Below are 17,837 nucleotides of genomic sequence, written 5' to 3' on the forward strand. Positions count from 1 at the left end.
ATGACATACGAACTTTGAAATTCTCTTCTAATTCTCTAAATAAGACTATCTAAGGAGATCTTCACTTTGTATTTAAATGATAGGCATTATTTTAGCAAGTACATTTAATTATGGCAGCAATTAATATAATTTAATAATACATGTGTGAATGTGAACTTGCACTATCAGAGTAGATGAACATGATGGTCTCAAAGTGAGATCACTGCCACTAAATAGCATTTTTAGACCTGTTCTTTTTAACTAGACTTGATTGGCTGAAAGAAAAAAAAGCCAAGATTTTATTTGTAAGGAAGTTTAATATAATAAATCTTATCTTAGGAATTTTACTTACTTCTTAAAATATGCTGTGAGCCTTTGATTTTTGTTTCTTTGTCTCCTGTTTTCCAGAGACATATAGTTCTTCAGGTATGCTTTTCTTTTTTTTAATTATAGGAATACGCAAGAAAAGCTCTTGATTTTCTCTGGGAAAAAAGACAGCGAAGTAGTAATTTAGTAGGCGTGACTATAAATATTCATACTGGAGATTGGGTAAGAAAAGGTATGTAAGTCGGGCTTCTTAAGCCTTCATATACTCAGAATGCTTGGGAAATAAAGGATTTTCATTGGTTAAAATAATCTTTGGGACAGTATAAAGCATAGTTTTTCACCAGATTTTCTAGAATTTTAACTAATTTAACTTGATTTTCTTCTTTGGTGTCAAATAATAGCACACTTACTCTAGATGGGCTTACTGTTTTGTTTCATATTTTATTGGGTATAGCATTATAGATATAGGGTATAGATGAAACACTAGAACTATTCCTTTGAGAACTAGAGGATCAGAATACCTCAGCCATCTCACATTAAGTGGAAATCTGTATTTAATGTTATCACCAGCCCTTATTAAAATGAATTGGACTCGTGAGACAAGTGTTATTTGAACAAACCAAATGTAGTGTTATATAAAGAATATGAATGAATCTTTATAAGACACTCCTATAAAACATAGATGAATGGAAATATACTAGAATATTCCTAAGGAGATTATCTTACTTACTATCTATTTAGTATTATAGAAGATTTTTCCAAATTTTGTCTGTAGGGTTCCTGAAACTAATCTGAATTCTGGCTTCAGAATTCTGCAGTTTCTTTTTTTAAATTTACTTGGAGCCCCACATTGGGCATGGAGCCTATTTAAAAACAAAACAAAAAAAGAAAACAGTGTAATCTGCTTGGAACTGAAGTGCAAATTCATCAGAATTAATTTTCAATCATAATTTTTGGTTTATGACACACTCATCATTGGTCCATGCATGGCCCATTTTGCTTAGTCATTTTTAAGAATGTAGTAAGGACCTACAAATGGGCCGTCCATTACTTGACAACATGCACTTCTGCGTATGGTCCTTGACTCTCTACCTGTGCAATCCCACATCTCTGCCTTCTCTAACTGAAATAGTCATCATTCTTATGACTGATGATTTGCTTTTAATAAAGTTATGTTGCATCTGTATGTATTCTTAAAAAGTACATTTCTTTGTTTTAAACTTTATAAAATCTTATGTCCTGTATGCTTTTGAGACTCTTTCACTTAATATGATTTTGCTAAGATTCATGTATATTATTACATGAAGGCATATTTCATTTTATTTTGACTGCTGTCTAATATTTTATTGGATGAATGAACCACAGTCTAAGTATTTAGATAGTTTCCAGGATTTTACTGTTGTGAATAATAGTGCTGTGAATATTTTTTATGTTTCTCCTGTTGTACATGTTTAAGAGTTTTTCTTGGCTATATATGTAGGAGTGGAAGTTTTAGATCACAGGATAAATTAATGTTCAGCTTTAGGAGATAATGTCAAAATTGTTTTCAACATCGTTTTCCAAAGTCATTTCACCACTTTATACTTCCATCAGCAACATATAAGAGATCCCACGAATTAACATCCTCTCCATTGAGTATTGTCAGACTCAAAAACGATTTTGCAATAAAATGGGTATAAAATGATTTCCCATTGTGGTTTCATTTGTATTTCTTTGACCATTGATGATGTTTAACACCTCTTCGTATTTAGTGGTCATATAGGTTTCCTTTTTTTTTTTTTTTTTTTGATATTGATGTTTTTGTATTTTGTCCATTTTCTACTCAGTTGTGCTTTTAAAAAATATTATTGAGGGGCACCTGGGTGGCTCAGTTGGTTAAGCATCCAACTCTTGATTTTGACTCAGGTCATGATCTCGCAGTTTATGGGATTGAGCCCAGAGTTGGGTGCTGCTTTGAGAGTGTGGAGCTTGCTTGGGTTTCTCTCTCTCTCAAAATAAATAAACTTAAAAAAACCTCACTTTATAAAAAAAAAATAGTGTTGATACCTATGTGATACTTATGATCTATGTGACAACTATCCTTTGAAATTTACTGACATTTTCTTTTTGGCCTGGAACATAGCCAGTTTTTGTGAACATTTTGCTTAAAAAAGTGTGTATTTTCTAATTGTTGTATGTAGATATCTATATATATCAATTTGCTTAATTTGTTCAGATCTTTGCTGATTTTGTTTGCTTGAACTCTCAAGAATTAAGAAAGGTGGATAACGTTTCTGACAAAGATAATGGACTAACATCTGCCTATAGTTCTATTGGTGCACTGGTCTATTTTATTGGGTGCATACATTTAAAATTGCTCTCTTCTTGGTTGACCCTTCCATCATTATGCAGTGATCATCTCTAATAATGCTTTTTGTCTTTTAGTCTGTTTAATCTGATAGCAGTACAGCTCCATCAGCTTTATATTGTTTAATTGCCTGATGAGTGTTTTTTCTATCCTTTTACTTTGAGTCTTTGCAGGTGCTCATGCTATAACTCTTATAAAATGTATAGGTTTGTAAAAGCCAATTTGTCTTGTCTTTTAATTGGTGATTTCAGTCCATTCACATTTACTTCTATTTTTAATATATTTGGGCTTATACTATCTTAATTGTAATTTCAATGTGTTCCACTTTAATCAGTGTGTTTTCTCTTTATCTTTTTGTTATTAAATGAAACTTATATTTACCTTCTAGTAAGACATGGACTTTAGCATGTTCTCCTGTCTCTGTCTCGGCTCGCCCCACCCCCCATTTCCCATTATATTGATATTATGTAGTTGGTTCTTATTCACTCTGAATGTGTTCTTTTTTCTTTTGGTCTTAGTGCTACCCTCCTTTTCCTTTAAAGGTAACAGACCGTCAAGATATTTGCTCACTTGTACTTTGTATATTGCTCGCAACATCTGTTAGATTTGCCTCTCTTCTTATTTAAGTAATTATTCCTGCTTTCAGTAGCTTTAATAGCTACTGAGGCCTTTAATGCCTGACAGTCATTTTATTATGTTTTCGTATTTGAGTGAAGGTTTGGCTGTATATAATTTTCTGTTTAAGTTCTTTTCCTTCAAGTCTTTAAAAATACATTGGGGCGCCTGGGTGGCGCAGTCGGTTAAGCGTCCGACTTCAGCCAGGTCACGATCTCGCGGTCCGTGAGTTCGAGCCCCGCGTCAGGCTCTGGGCTGATGGCTCAGAGCCTGGAGCCTGTTTCCAATTCTGTGTCTCCCTCTCTCTCTGCCCCTCCCCCATTCATGCTCTGTCTCTCTCTGTCCCAAAAATAAATAAACGTTAAAAAAAAAAAAAATTAAAAAAAAAAATACAACTCTATTGTCTTCTTACATCCTGCTAAAAAATCTGATATTATTCTGATTTTTATGCCCTTGTGTGTATGATCTACTCTTTCTTTCTCGAAGATTAAGAATATTGAATGCAAAGAGGGGTGCCTGGGTGGCTCAGTCTGTTAAGCGTCCGACTTTGGCTCAGGTCATGATCTCACAGTTCGTGGGTTGGATCCCTGTGTCGGGCTCTGTGCTGACAGCTCAAAGCCTGGAAACCTGCTTTAGATTCTGTGTCTCCCTCTCTCTCTGCCCCTCCCCCACTTGTGTTTTCTCTCTCTCTCTCTCTCTCTCTCTCTGTCTCTGTCTCTGTCTCTCAAAAATAAATAAACATTAAAAATTAAAAAACAATAAAATATTGAATGTAAAGAAAATTTTCTGAAAATTTCACTATAGTTTTAGATGTAAAATATTCTTTAGCTCTCCTTTTGGTATTCTATGGGTCCTTTCTACTTAAAATCTTTGTTTTTTTTTTTAAGTTTATTTATTTGGGAGGGGGGCAGAGAGAGAATCCCAAGCAGGCTCCCCACTGTCAGCACAGAGTTTGACATGGGGCTCAATCCCACAACCGTGAAATCACGACCTAAGCCAAAATCAAGAGTCATACGCTTAGCCAACTGAGCCACCCAGGCGCCCCTAAAATCTTTTGTTTTTAATTGCTGAAAACAGGTCTTATTTTTTATTTTTTTCATCTTATTTTTAGACGTTCTTTTCATTTTTATTTGTCTTGTTGCAATTCCTATTATCTTAATCACTTCTATTTCTATCCTCTGTATGTCTTAGCCTTTGTATGTATATATATATATACGTATATATATTTGTGTATATATACATATATATGCATATATATGTATATATATTTGTATATATATACATATATATGCATATATATGTATATATATTTGTATATATACATATATATGCATATATATTTGTATATATATGTATATTTTTCCCCCCCTGCCTTTTCTTTCTTCTGGAAGGTTGCTTCTGGTCTTCCAGTTGGCTCATGTGTTCCTCAACTGCATCCTTTCTGCTGTATATCCCATCTATTATGTTACTTTAACTGTGTATTTTTATTCCATATGTTTCTGCCCGATTAAAGATTTTTTTCTTGTTGGGGCACCTGGCTGATTTCAGTCAATACAGCATGTGACTCTTGATCTCAGGGTTGTGAGTTCAAGCTCCAAGTTGGGTGGAGAACTTACTTAAAATTTTTTTTTTCCTTATTTTTTACTGCTAATATCTTTCCTATCTCTTTAGTATGTTTGTTAGGCTAAATTTTTTAAAAAATTTTAAAGTTTATTTATTTATTTTGAGAGAAAGAGAGCACAAGCAGGGAAGGAGCAGAGAGAAGGAGAGATAGAATCCCAAACAGGCTCCACACCATCAGTGCAGAGCCCCATGCAGGCCTTGAACTCACAAACTGTGAGATCACGACCCAAGCCAAGATCAAGAGTTGGACGCATAACTGACTGTGCCACCCAGGTGCCCCTATTTGACTAATTTTAAAATTAAATAATTTTTTTTTTAATTTTTTTTTAACGTTTATTTGTTTTTGAGACAGAGACAGAGCATGAACAGGGGAGGGGCAGAGAGAGAGGGAGACACAGAACCGGAAGCAGGCTCCAGGCTCTGAGCCATCAGCCCAGAGCCCGCCGCGGGGCTCGAACTCATGGACCGCGAGATCGTGACCTGAGCTGAAGTCGGATGCTTAACCGACTGAGCCACCCAGGCGCCCCTAAAATTAAATGATTTAAAACGGGTGTTCCTGTTCTATTTCTTGTTCTGATAAGTTCTTATTCTAGTACATTCTTTTTATTTTTAGAAAGTCATGCTTCTTAAATGTTTTTGGCCTACAAGTTCATGTTCTTTGTCACCTACTCTGTGGAAAGATCAGATTCCAATCCCTGTCATCCTCAGTGATCTTAGGGATGAATTCTAAGAAATTTTTTTTAAAAACACTGATGCGTAGATTCCTAGAGATTCTGATTCAATTGACGTTGAGTGTTCCCTGGGTATAGGGATTTGTAAGATTGTAATTATAATTTAGATTGTAATTCACTAGCCTCAGTTGTGGGGAAAAGTAGGGGAAAGAATGTCTAAAATTAGTCCACCACTCTTTTGTTCAGTTCCTTATGCAGGGCTTCTATGATGCCCAGATTTTACCCTGAGGATACCTGAAACATAGACTGAGTTGTAGCAAGGATAGGAGGAGACATTGTGTCTTATGACAGTGGTGGGACAGAAGCATCTGCAAAGCTCTAGCAGTTTCCCACCTGATTGACTTTCTTAGCCATGTCTGGCCGCCTTCTGTTCCTGGCCAAGGCCACCCTCTCCCCCACCTTCCCTGCTCCTGCCGCGAGGTTTCTTACAGGTTTTTATTTTCTTTATTTGGTCCATTTTAATGATGATCTTGGGGGAAGAGGCCACTAGTCACACTAGGTGCAGCAATTAGAATTGTCACCTCTATTGGGGTGCCTGTCTGGCTTAGTAGAGCATGCAACTCTTGATCTCGGGGTTGTAGGTTCCAGCCCCATGTTGGGTGTAGAGATTACTTTAAAATCTTAAAAAGGGGGGGGGGGGGGAGAATTGATACCTCTAAACAGCTGCAGTCTTGATTTCATATCTACTCTAACTCTACAGATGATGTCTTACTGATTAAGGGTATAATTTTTTTTTTTAAAAATTGCACAGTGGTCCTCTCTAGTATTTCCTCTTTGGAGTTCCTCACTAAGAAAATGAGCTTTGAAAAACTTCTTTTAAAGCTAGTATCTCCTGCTTTTTTTTTTTTTTTTTTTTTTTAGTTTTTTTAATGTTTCTATTCATTTTTGAGAGACAGAGACAGAGTGTGAGCAGGGATGGGGCAGAGAGAGAGAGAGAGAGAGACAGAAAATCTGAAGCAGGCTCCAGGCTCTGAGCTGTCACACAGAGCTCAACATGGGGCTTGAACTCATGAAGTATGAGATCATGACCTGAGCCGAAGTCAGACACTTAACCTACTGAGCCACCCAGGCACCTCTCCTGCTTTTAAATAAGGTTTATGTAACCAGTTTTGCAAAGTAAGAGTCTTTTTTTTTTTTTTTTTTTTGTAAACATACAAACATCAGCAAGGAATTGTCGGTTATTCAAATAGTAGGGTTAATATTTCTGTAAATGTTGAATTTTTACTGTAAACACAATTTCATGTTTAGACCAGTGTTTCATTCTTAGTGTACTAATATCCTCACTTGTACTCTGTAAAGAGATTTTAAGACTTTTTAAAGAATTGTGTTTATGTGTATTTTTTCCATAGATAGTGGAGTTGGAGCAGGGATTGATTCATATTATGAATATCTATTGAAAGCCTATGTCTTACTTGGAGATGACAGTTTTCTGGAAAGATTTAATACAGTAAGTTGATCCAATTTTAGAGCCAATTTTATTTGCCAGATTTTGATAGAAGCTCAATTATCTGAGTGGCAATCTGAGAAATAATTTGTTTTTAGAGCCAATTTTATTTTATTTGCCAGATTTTGATAGAAGCTCAATTATCTAAGTGGCAATCTGAGAAATAATTTGTTTTTAAACGTGTGTGTGTGTGTGTCAGTATTCCCTGATGATGTTGGGCAGGGATAGGACAAAACTATATAAATTCCAAAAATTAGTTTACAAAGTTTTTCACTGTAAACTAATTTCAATTTCATTTTCATTACAAAAGTTTTCATTTTCATCTCTTATCAGAAGTTTTTAAGATCTGCCAGTAAGTAATAAAATGGGTAGATTTGAGTTTTACCTAATCTTCTACGCATGAAGAGAATTTGTTGGAATAAATTACTAGTTATTTTTTTCCTGTGGATTCCAATTCTTTGTGAAAACTTGGAAGTTTGACCTACTCCTTGATCACATCAAGCATACAGGGCTTTGGATACCTAGGAGAAACTAGTGAGTGTTCATTTCAAAAGCAGGTCTGTAAGTCTTAAGTCTAGGTCAGAATTACAGGCATAGTTTTAAGAGAGAAGGGTAAGGATTACTAAACCTGATTGGATTGCCTTTGTAATTGAAGCAAAATGAAATCAGTACAGCAAACTCATCAGCTGTATCACTGTGGGTTTTTTTGAAATTATTTATAATTTGTTTGTGCACCGATCGATTCACCCACATTACTGTGAGACAGTACAGTGTAGTGACTGAAGTATGGGAGTTGCTCTACCTGAATTTAATCCTGGTTGTACCACTGGTTGTACCACTGGTTTTGTGACTTTGGGCAAGTAACTTTACACTGTCTCTATTCCTTATCCATAAAATGGAAATAGTAGTACCATTCATGGAGATATTGGAAGGATTAAATGAGCTAGGGCATATGAAGTGTTACAGCCGTGTCTCAGCATCTAGCAGATACTCAGTAATGGTCATTAAATAATATACAAGTTAGGAAAAACCAATAAGAGACCCAATAATAAGTTATCGATTGAATACTTTAAAAAACACTATCATATATTGTTTATTAGATTACTACAAGATTTTCTTGAGGTGAACAAGAACAGATTATTTTTGTTGGCTCATTACCATTCATTGACTAACAGCTCAACTTGTTATTGTCAAAGCTGAGAAATATCTAAGGGAGGAAGATAAAAGAAGGGGAAAAAAGAGTTTTTAAGAACATAAAAGACATCCCATCAGGGATGGGATGTTCAGATCTGTTCCCCTCCGAAGATCTTATATTAACTATAGTCTTTAATATTCTGTATCAGAATTAACACAGGGGAGTATATATATTTTAGAAAGATTCCCATACAGAATAACTTAAATATTTACATAATTACTTGGTAAATTTATTTATATATAAATTCAGCTTTACTTTCTTCACAGCGTGATTTAACGAAATGCTGTTTTTAGAGTAGTACATCTTTTTTCATCTGCTTTCATGAACACGTATTGTGATCTTCTAGCATTACGATGCCATAATGAGGTACATTAGCCAGCCACCTCTCCTACTTGATGTGCATATCCACAAGCCAATGCTCAATGCTCGGACTTGGATGGATGCTTTGCTCGCCTTTTTTCCAGGTTTGCAGGTAAAAAAACCCCAAAACAAAACACTGTACTTTCTTAATATTAACGTAGAATGACTAAGTACATTTGTGACCTCTAAAATGGAATTACCAAAATGGAGTCACATTTTAAAATGTATTAATGTGCATTTTTCTATGTATATAATGACTCTAGATAAAATCAATTCCTATTTTATTAGATAATTTTGTTGTTATTGTTGACTTCTAGGTCTTAAAGGGGGATATTAGACCTGCCATTGAAACTCATGAAATGTTGTATCAGGTGATTAAAAAACACAATTTCCTACCAGAGGTAAGCAAATAATCTTTGGAATTCTAATTTATATATACTGTAACTTGCTAATTTAATAATGTACCAAGTGTCATCTTCAGGGTTGGTTTATTCTCTTTTTCTGTTTTTTCCCGGTTAAATAGTATATCCATTTATATTTGGTTTATAAACTGTTATATATGTTTTTCCTTTTTCTCATATACCAGAAGAACTCAAGTTTAAGGTAATGCTGGACTTTTGTGTAAAAAAACCCAAAAACCCAATTTAGTATTTTTCAGCCTTTCTAATCCATGCCATTAGATATGCATTGTCTAGTTCTAACTTTCACATATATCCATCAGCTAGAGAGACTTTTTTTTACTCTTTATTTTCTAAAGCTTATTTTATGAAAATGATAGACATTGAACATACTCTTGCTGATCACATAGACTGCCTGGTTTTTATATATTAGTAATATTATTTCTAGCTTGATATGGCAAGATTTTAATAGCACACATTTTGGCTTTCCAGAAATGTACCATTAAAAATTTTCAAACTCATGTGTGACCTTGTTCTGTCGCTGCTTACTCCCTACACTGTGGGATATCTGAGCATTCCTAAAGTGTTTGTTTTAGAAAGTATAGTTATATTAGCCTTCAAGTAAGTAGGACTGTGCATTGTAGAAAATTTGCATTCACTCTGAATAAACTGACATTTCAAATAAATACGTCTTACCCAGATGAAGTTTTATTTGGTTCCCAGAAAGGTTTTGGTCTTGGGGGCTGGGGTGGCTCAGTTGGTTAAGCATCCCACTCTTGATTTCAGCTCAAGTCATGATCTCACGGTTTTCAGATCGAGCCCTACATCGGGCTCCGCACTGAGCATGGAGCCTTCTTGGGATTCTCTTACCCCTCTTTCTCTGCCTCCCCCCTTTTAAAAATAAACTTTTAAAAAAGCTAACAAACAAAGTTTTAGTTTTATTTTAATCTTTTTTTTAACACTTTATTTTCTTTTTTGAGAGACAGAAACAGAGTGTAAGCAGGGGAGGGGCAGAGAGAGACAGGGAGACAGAATCCAAAGGCTCCAGGCTCTATGCTGTCAGCACAGAGCCTGATGCGGGGCTTGAACACACGAATGTGAGATCATGATCTGAGCCAAAGTTGGATGCTCAACTGATGGAGCCATCCAAGCTCCCCTTAATCTTTTTTTTTAACCAGTTGGCTCTGTTAGTGAATAATTTCAAGTGAGACTAGTGTAGTTTTTTTTTTTTTTTTTTCAACGTTTATTTATTTTTGGGACAGAGAGAGACAGAGCATGAATGGGGGAGGGGCAGAGAGAGAGGGAGACACAGAATCGGAAACAGGCTCCAGGCTCTGAGCCATCAGCCCAGAACCTGACGCGGGGCTCGAACTCACGGACCGCGAGATCGTGACCTGGCTGAAGTCGGACGCTTAACCGACTGCGCCACCCAGGCGCCCCAAGAGACTAGTGTAGTTTTTAACTAATGCTCTGTCTCACTCTGCAGAGGATTTGAGGTTACAAAAGAAAGTGTATGCTAAAATGCCAACATAGAAATATAAGAACTAGGGACTTAAGAGGGGAAAATGGAGATAAGGAAAAAGAAAACACAAAGGCCCATGTAGTGGCATTATTGAGTTTCATAGTTTTCTCTAAGCTTCCTAATAGCCAGAATGATCATTTACAAAAATAATTACATTTAATTGGTAAAAATAGCACCTTACCAAAAATGAATTGGGATTTTAAGTGATGAAAATTTTCATTTTGTAGATGAAAGTTATCAATATTTTAATTATTTTTAAATTGTTTGTGGTCTAATTCATGTGCTATTATATACTCTGGAGTCACTTGTTTATTTTTTAACTCACATTACTGTACCTATTTGTATGTTGTTTTGTCCAGGCATTTACGACAGATTTCAGGGTACATTGGGCTCAACATCCTTTAAGACCAGAATTTGCAGAAAGTACCTACTTCTTGTACAAAGTAAGCTATTTTACCTCTTTTTTTTGTTTGCTGTTTAACACCCATTTTGTGTTGGGTATCTCACTATCTTATAATAGTAATTGGGTTTTCAGACTGCTTGTTTAATGTTATAATGATTGGATATGTTACAGTTTTCATTCATCTAGTCCATAGTTACTGAAAGATGTAAGAATTGACATCTAAGTTTTTTGTCTTTTCAAAATACTTGTATAAACATTTCTATGTAGAGTTTTATATTTGAGAGCTGCTTTCTAAAGCATGTCTCTTACCTTTCTTTAATCAGGCCACCTTTCTGGGCATTAAAAATTTTATCTAAGGGTTGAGATATATAGTTGGACAGCTTTCCAGTTGTGTGTTTAAGAAATTCCATAAAGCAGATCCATGGCTTATTTTCAGAGCTAAGTTCTATGTAACCTGTGTTCCAGTGCCTGATACAATGCCTAAGCACCTAGTAGGTACTCAATAAATATCTGATAAATGAGTGGGTGTATGGTAATATATAAGCTATATATATGTATACATATATTCTCCTTTTTAATAGGCTACAGGAGATCCTTACTACCTTGAAGTAGGGAAAACACTTATTGAAAATTTAAATAAATATGCTAGAGTGCCTTGCGGATTTGCTGCCATGAAGGATGTTCGTACTGGAAGTCATGAGGACAGGTAAAACAATTCCTAACATTCCCTTTCCTCAGGGTAACTTACAGCAACACAAAATAGGACTCTTAGGTAGAATTAAGATAAGCTTTACAAAGGGTATTTGAAGATGCAAAACTTAGTTCGTTGTGTTTAATTTCTAAACTCTCTTGAATAGGCTGATTTAAAATTGTTTGAAAAGTTTGTATTTTTATCATAGTGCCTGGCATATAGTAGGTGCTCAAATGATTTTTACACAGATGAACAAATGATTATTAAATATCAGAACGTTAGTATTAGAAATGGGGTGTTCTGTGTTAATTTCTGACAGTTTACATAATATAAAAACTGTTACCAGGATGATGAATGATCTGAATTATGATATATGTCAAGAATTCCTCAAAGTAGTATCGTGGTTAATGTATATTCTTATTCTGTTGCCGGTTTGGAGGCTAGGGAAGACCACTGGCAGTTTCTGTTTCATTGGTTACTGATAGATGTAGATGGCATGAAATAAGCTATAAAAAGCATACTTTGGTTACTGTGATAGTCACTAACATTCCAGTTATTTTAACTGTCCAGAACATAGCAACACATTTCTAATGAACACTAAAGTTTATTTGGTTAGCAAATGTTCATTCCATAGGCATTTATGAGGTGTCTTATATGCCAGAGTTATACTAGTTTTTGAGGATTAAAGATAGGAAAACATGTCTTTTCCATCTTTGAATCACTGAGAATGGATGGGTAAATAAATTTTAAAACATTGTGTAAGTGCTGTGAAACATTAAAGGGACATGAAATGCAAATTGGGATGTGACGGTCACTGGAAGACCACTGGAGGTTCTTGTATCTTGAAGGATGAACAAGGGTTAGGAAGAAGTACTAAAAGGACTTTGAGGCAGAGGGACTAGAGGCAGGTGAGACACAGCACTCGTCATCTACTCGGAGTTATCCCTTAGTCCTTCACTCCGAGTATTTAGATAATAATTAATGAGGCTGGGGCGCCTGGGTGGCGCAGTCGGTTAAGCGTCCGACTTCAGCCAGGTCACGATCTCGCAGTCCGTGAGTTCGAGCCCCGCGTCGGGCTCTGGGCTGATGGCTCGGAGCCTGGAGCCTGTTTCCGATTCTGTGTCTCCCTCTCTCTCTGCCCCTCCCCCGTTCATGCTCTGTCTCTCTCTGTCCCAAAAATAAATAAAAAACGTTGAAAAAAAAAATTAAAAAAAAAAATTAATGAGGCTTGGGACCTACTTCCCTGATCATAGCTGATGAAAACTGGTTAGGTTTTTAGAAACTGGCATGCAGATACCAGCAAGAAATGAAAGCAAATAGGCTGTGTATTTGTTTTTAACATTTATTCACTGCTTCCCACCTTCTGGGTGCTCTTTTTTTTTTTTTTTTTTTTTTTTTTTTTTTTTTTTGAGAGAGAGTGAGAGATGGTATGCAAGCACAGCGGGGGCGTGGAGAGGGAGCAAGAATCCCAGATCCCAGGCAGGCTCCTCACTGAGCATGGAGCCCCAGTGCAGGACTCGATCTCACAACCGTGAGATCATGACTTGAGCTGATATCAAGAGTTGGATGCTTAACCAACTGAGCCACCCAGGCACGCACTCTTCTGATTAAGCACTTTCTGTGTTTAACTCATTTGATCTTGAACTCTCTGAAGTGTAATTTCTACTATAATCTTCATTTTATAGATGAAGAAGCTGAGGCACAGAGAAATTGGGGAACTTACCTAAGGTCACACATTAGTAAAGTTAAGTCCAGATTCCCATCAACACTTGAACTCTAAGAACACGAAGCTCTTGAACACCATGCTATTCTGGCAGTTCATTCAAGGAACAATAATTAAATACCTTCTTTATGCCAGGCACCACACTTAGGTGTGGGGATGGAAAAAGAAATTAGAATTAATTCCTGCCCTCCCATGACTTAACAGTTAGTGGAGAAGATAGGTGTATAAAGACATAATTGCAACCATGTGATTTGTGCTGTGGTGGAAAAAAGGGGTAACAGGTTGAAGAATTACAGAGGAAGACATGATTTATCCTGTTGAGAGAGTTCTAGTTTTCTAAATTTAACATTCTTCTTTTTTTCCCCAGTGAATATTCCTTACATGACGTTGTTTCTAGACCTTTTACCACTACCTTTGCCCTAATCTGATTTCATATTCCAAAATATAGAGTATCTCTTAAAATAACAAGTCCATAATTAATCACACTTAAGATGTGCCTGGCAAAAACATCACTGTTAAGAACAGTTGTAAGGTTGCTAATTTTCTGAGGGGCTGATGGGTTTACACCCTCTATTCAATTGAGGATCACTGCTTCATCAACTCTGTTCCTCATGACAGCATTGAGGACAGCATTGGATCTTTTAGGCAGTTGGCCGAACGAACGGTTGAGAAGTACTAATCCTCATCATTCTGTGTTATTAGATGTGCTTTAGATTTTTTAGCAGCTTTATTATATTCACCTCACGGTGAACTTGTAGCCAATTAACCTCAGTTACTTGTGGCCTGCTGACAAATGGGTATTCTCCACCCTACTTTTGAGTAAATGATTTTTTTTCTTTAGTGTAAACTTAGAACTTTATACTTACCTCAGCAAAATTTGGTTTTGTTGGGGTGTGTGTATGTGTATGTGTTTCTAGACCTAAAAGAGAGCTTGAATCTCATCTTAGTCATCTAACATATTACCTAAGTTCAGTGGGCTGCAGTTTAAGTGTACCTTAGAAAATTTCCATCTAAATTGCCAGGAAGAATTCTGGTTAGGACCAAGACCAGTGTACCTTATGGTGTGGAACTTGAGAGTTTGCAGGTTACAAGCTCTTTGCATTTGGTTGCTTATTCCTTTACAGATCTACCAGTGCTGTCACCTGGCTCACCAGTGTCCCTGCGCCCATGTGCACACGCGCGCGTGTGCACACACACACACACACACACAATTTTCAGAATGGGACTATCTGTATTTTCTTTATAATAATGATCACTGGAAAGAATTTAAATGCAAAAATAATATGAAAATCTTCGCTAAGACACTTCCCCTACATGCCCACCCTAAGATAACCACGGTTGGCAATTTGATAGTCTTCCAGACGGTTTTATTGCATGTATGTTTGCATTTGTTTTTTGTTTTTTGGTTTTTTTTACTGTTATTTTTATTTATATTTGAGAAAGATACAAAGAAAGAGAAGGAGATGAATCCCAAGCAGGCTCCATGCTGTCAGCGCAAAGCCCAACCTGGGGCTCGAACTCATGAACTGTGTGAGATCATGACCTGAACTGAAATCAAGGGGCGCCTGTGTGGCTCAGTCAGTTAAGCATCCGACTTTGGCCCAGGTCATGATCTCACGGTTCGTGGGTTTGGGCCCCACATCAGGCTCTGTGCTGACAGCTCGGAGCCTGGAGCCTGCTTCGGATTCTGTGTCTCCCTCTCTCTTTGCCCCTCCCCTGCTCACGCTGTCTCTCTTTGTCTCTCAAAACTAAATAAATGTAAAAAGAAAATTTAAAAAAATAATAATATGAAAATCTTTGCTAAGACACTTCCCTTACTTGCCAGCCCTAAGATAACCATTGTTGGCAATTTGATAAACAGTCTTCCAGACAGTTTTATTGCATATATGTTTGCATTTCTGGGTTTTTTTTTTTACTTTTATTTTTATTTATATTTGAGAAAGATACAAAGAGAAGGGGATGAATCCCAAGCAGGCTCTGTGCTGTCAGCACAGAGGCCAACGTGGGGCTCGGACTCATGAACTGTGTGAGATCATGACCTGAACTGAAATCAAGAGTCGGATGCTTAACTGACTGAGCCACCCAGGCACCCCAATGATTTTTTAATACAAATGAGATTATATGATAAGATACCCAGTTTGCTAGCTTTACCCAACTCATACTGTAGTGATCTATCATGTCTCCATTCTTTTCTAAATGTTTCCAAATCATTTGTTTCATAATCAGTTCTACAATTCACCACAAGTCAACACTGTGTTCATCAGTCTATACTTCTCAAGCTAACATTTTTTCATGATAGTAACTGTCCGTTATCATAAGTATATTGCAGGTTGACAGGGTATGTTTTATCTATTCTGAAAAGATTAACTACAAAATGTTCAAAAATTTTTGTGACATTACAAGTGAGTAATGAAAGTCATCCAAAAATGAAACATCATTGATGTGTAGGAAAAATAAGGATAGCTGTGTTCTGAGCTTATACATATGCCAGCTGCTATGCTAAATAATGGACTTAGAGTATCTCATTTAGTCTTCACCCCAGTGTTAGGCAGGTATTGTTATGTCCTTTACAAAAAAATAAACTGAAACTCACAGTCCTTATATAATATCCCCATGATTACACAGCTAGTCAGTGAAAGGCCTTTTCTTTTTCCAGAGCCTGTGTTCTTATCACTGTGTTCCATTGCCTCTCTAGTTCATTCTTTTTGTAATACTGCTAAAAGTTTCATTTGATTTAGTAAACGTTTATTGAGTGCCTACTGTGTGCCAGGACTTGTGCTTGGCAGGAGATGTAAAACTATGTCATCTGTCCAGTAAGCCACAAGTTATTACCACCAAAACCTAGGACTCTTTGGGAGGTAGTAAGTGTAATGAAATTTCATGTTACTGTAACTACATCTAACAGCTGTGCTTTTTCTGCCACTTTTGATTTTATTAAAAGCTTTTCTTTAAAATGTTTATTAAAACATTATAACATTGAATCATTTGTAAAGTCATATATATTTATATTTTTATTCCCTTTGTTCTATATTCCCTTCTTGACAGGTATTTAAATATTTACAGTTAGAATCATAGTCCCTGTGATTTTGTGTTGTACTTTTTTCTTGTAATTTTTTAGAAATGATTTCCTTTGGGGCGCCTGGGTGGCGCAGTCGGTTAAGCGTCCGACTTCAGCCAGGTCACGATCTCGCGGTCCGCGAGTTCGAGCCCCGCGTCGGGCTCTGGGCTGATGGCTCAGAGCCTGGAGCCTGTTTCCGATTCTGTGTCTCCCTCTCTCTCTGCCCCTCCCCCATTCATGCTCTGTCTCTCTCTGTCCCAAAAATAAATAAACGTTGAAAAAAAAAAAAAAAAAAAGAAATGATTTCCTTTACCTTAAAACCTTCTTGTATATAACTTAAGTGTCTATATCATGAACTCCATCAAAATTGTATTACTTTATCCAATTTAATTAATATTAATTGACAATTCTTGTATGGCTCTTACTAGTAAAGTTTCATCTGCATTACCTCCCTCTTGTTGCTTCTCTGTAGAAGAAATGGAAAACTCTCCTTCATTGGAAGGCCAATAGGAAAATCTTGTCTGCACCATTGACAAGATTTAGTGTGCCTGTGTGGTAGGCAGTCCCTCTGGTCTTTGTCATTTCCTTGGAATATGCTTGGAGTCAAGACTATTACCACCGGGGGATAGATGGATTCTGTAGTACTTTGGACATCTAAATTGATATAGACATGTTTATTGACCTTGACTCTTTGGCTTTCAGATAGTTGGTATTTGAATATTTTTATGTTCTAAGATTTAATTATGACCTTTTATTTTAGAATGGATTCTTTCTTCTTGGCTGAGATGTTTAAATATCTTTACCTGTTATTTGCCGATAAAGAAGACATTATCTTTGACATAGAAGATTACATCTTTACAACAGAAGCTCATCTGTTACCTCTTTGGCTCTCTACTACAAATCAAAGCATCTCTAAGAAGAATACAGTAGGTTATGTTTTTTAATTAAATGTTTTATTGTCTTTTATGTGTTTATTTTTCCAAGTGAAAAGTAATCTGTGCATAGAATTCAATAAATATATGTATGGTAGGAGGAAAAGTACACTTGATATTTTCTTTGTCTCCTTTATTGCATCCTATATATTCTTATATTTCATTTAATGTTTCATTTGAGCAAGCTGTAATGTTAAGTAAAATAATTATTTTTATTTACATAACATTCTTTTATATTGTAGACTTCAGAATATACAGAACTGGATGACAGTAATTTTGATTGGACTTGTCCAAACACTCAGATTCTCTTCCCTAATGATCCGTTGTATGCTCAGAGCATTCGTGAACCCTTGAAAAATGTGGTGGATAAGAGCTGTCCTAGAGGCATCATCAGAGTGTAAGATGTATTATTTTATATTTGTTAATATTAAAGTTAATTGTTCGTAAATGATAGAGAATGTAAGGAACATGTAACAGCCAAAAAGACGT

The 17,837-nt window shown here is 36.1% G+C and overlaps 1 protein-coding gene across 5 annotated transcripts in view; it reads left to right on the top strand.

The window, feature by feature from the left end:
- Positions 1 to 17,837, top strand: part of EDEM3 (ER degradation enhancing alpha-mannosidase like protein 3) — a 71,102-nt gene that overhangs the window by 34,023 nt on the left and 19,242 nt on the right. For all 5 annotated transcript variants that reach the window (XM_047840733.1, XM_047840735.1, XM_047840734.1 and 2 more), the window contains 8 exons: positions 433 to 538; positions 6,972 to 7,069; positions 8,608 to 8,733; positions 8,939 to 9,022; positions 10,901 to 10,984; positions 11,526 to 11,650; positions 17,177 to 17,342; positions 17,591 to 17,745. In XM_047840733.1, coding sequence (XP_047696689.1) covers positions 433 to 538; positions 6,972 to 7,069; positions 8,608 to 8,733; positions 8,939 to 9,022; positions 10,901 to 10,984; positions 11,526 to 11,650; positions 17,177 to 17,342; positions 17,591 to 17,745 — 944 coding nt within the window. The remainder of the gene's footprint in view (positions 1 to 432; positions 539 to 6,971; positions 7,070 to 8,607; positions 8,734 to 8,938; positions 9,023 to 10,900; positions 10,985 to 11,525; positions 11,651 to 17,176; positions 17,343 to 17,590; positions 17,746 to 17,837) is intronic.

Source organism: Prionailurus viverrinus, chromosome F1, assembly GCF_022837055.1.
Source record: "Prionailurus viverrinus isolate Anna chromosome F1, UM_Priviv_1.0, whole genome shotgun sequence".
In the NCBI taxonomy this organism is placed as follows: Eukaryota; Metazoa; Chordata; class Mammalia; order Carnivora; family Felidae; genus Prionailurus; species Prionailurus viverrinus.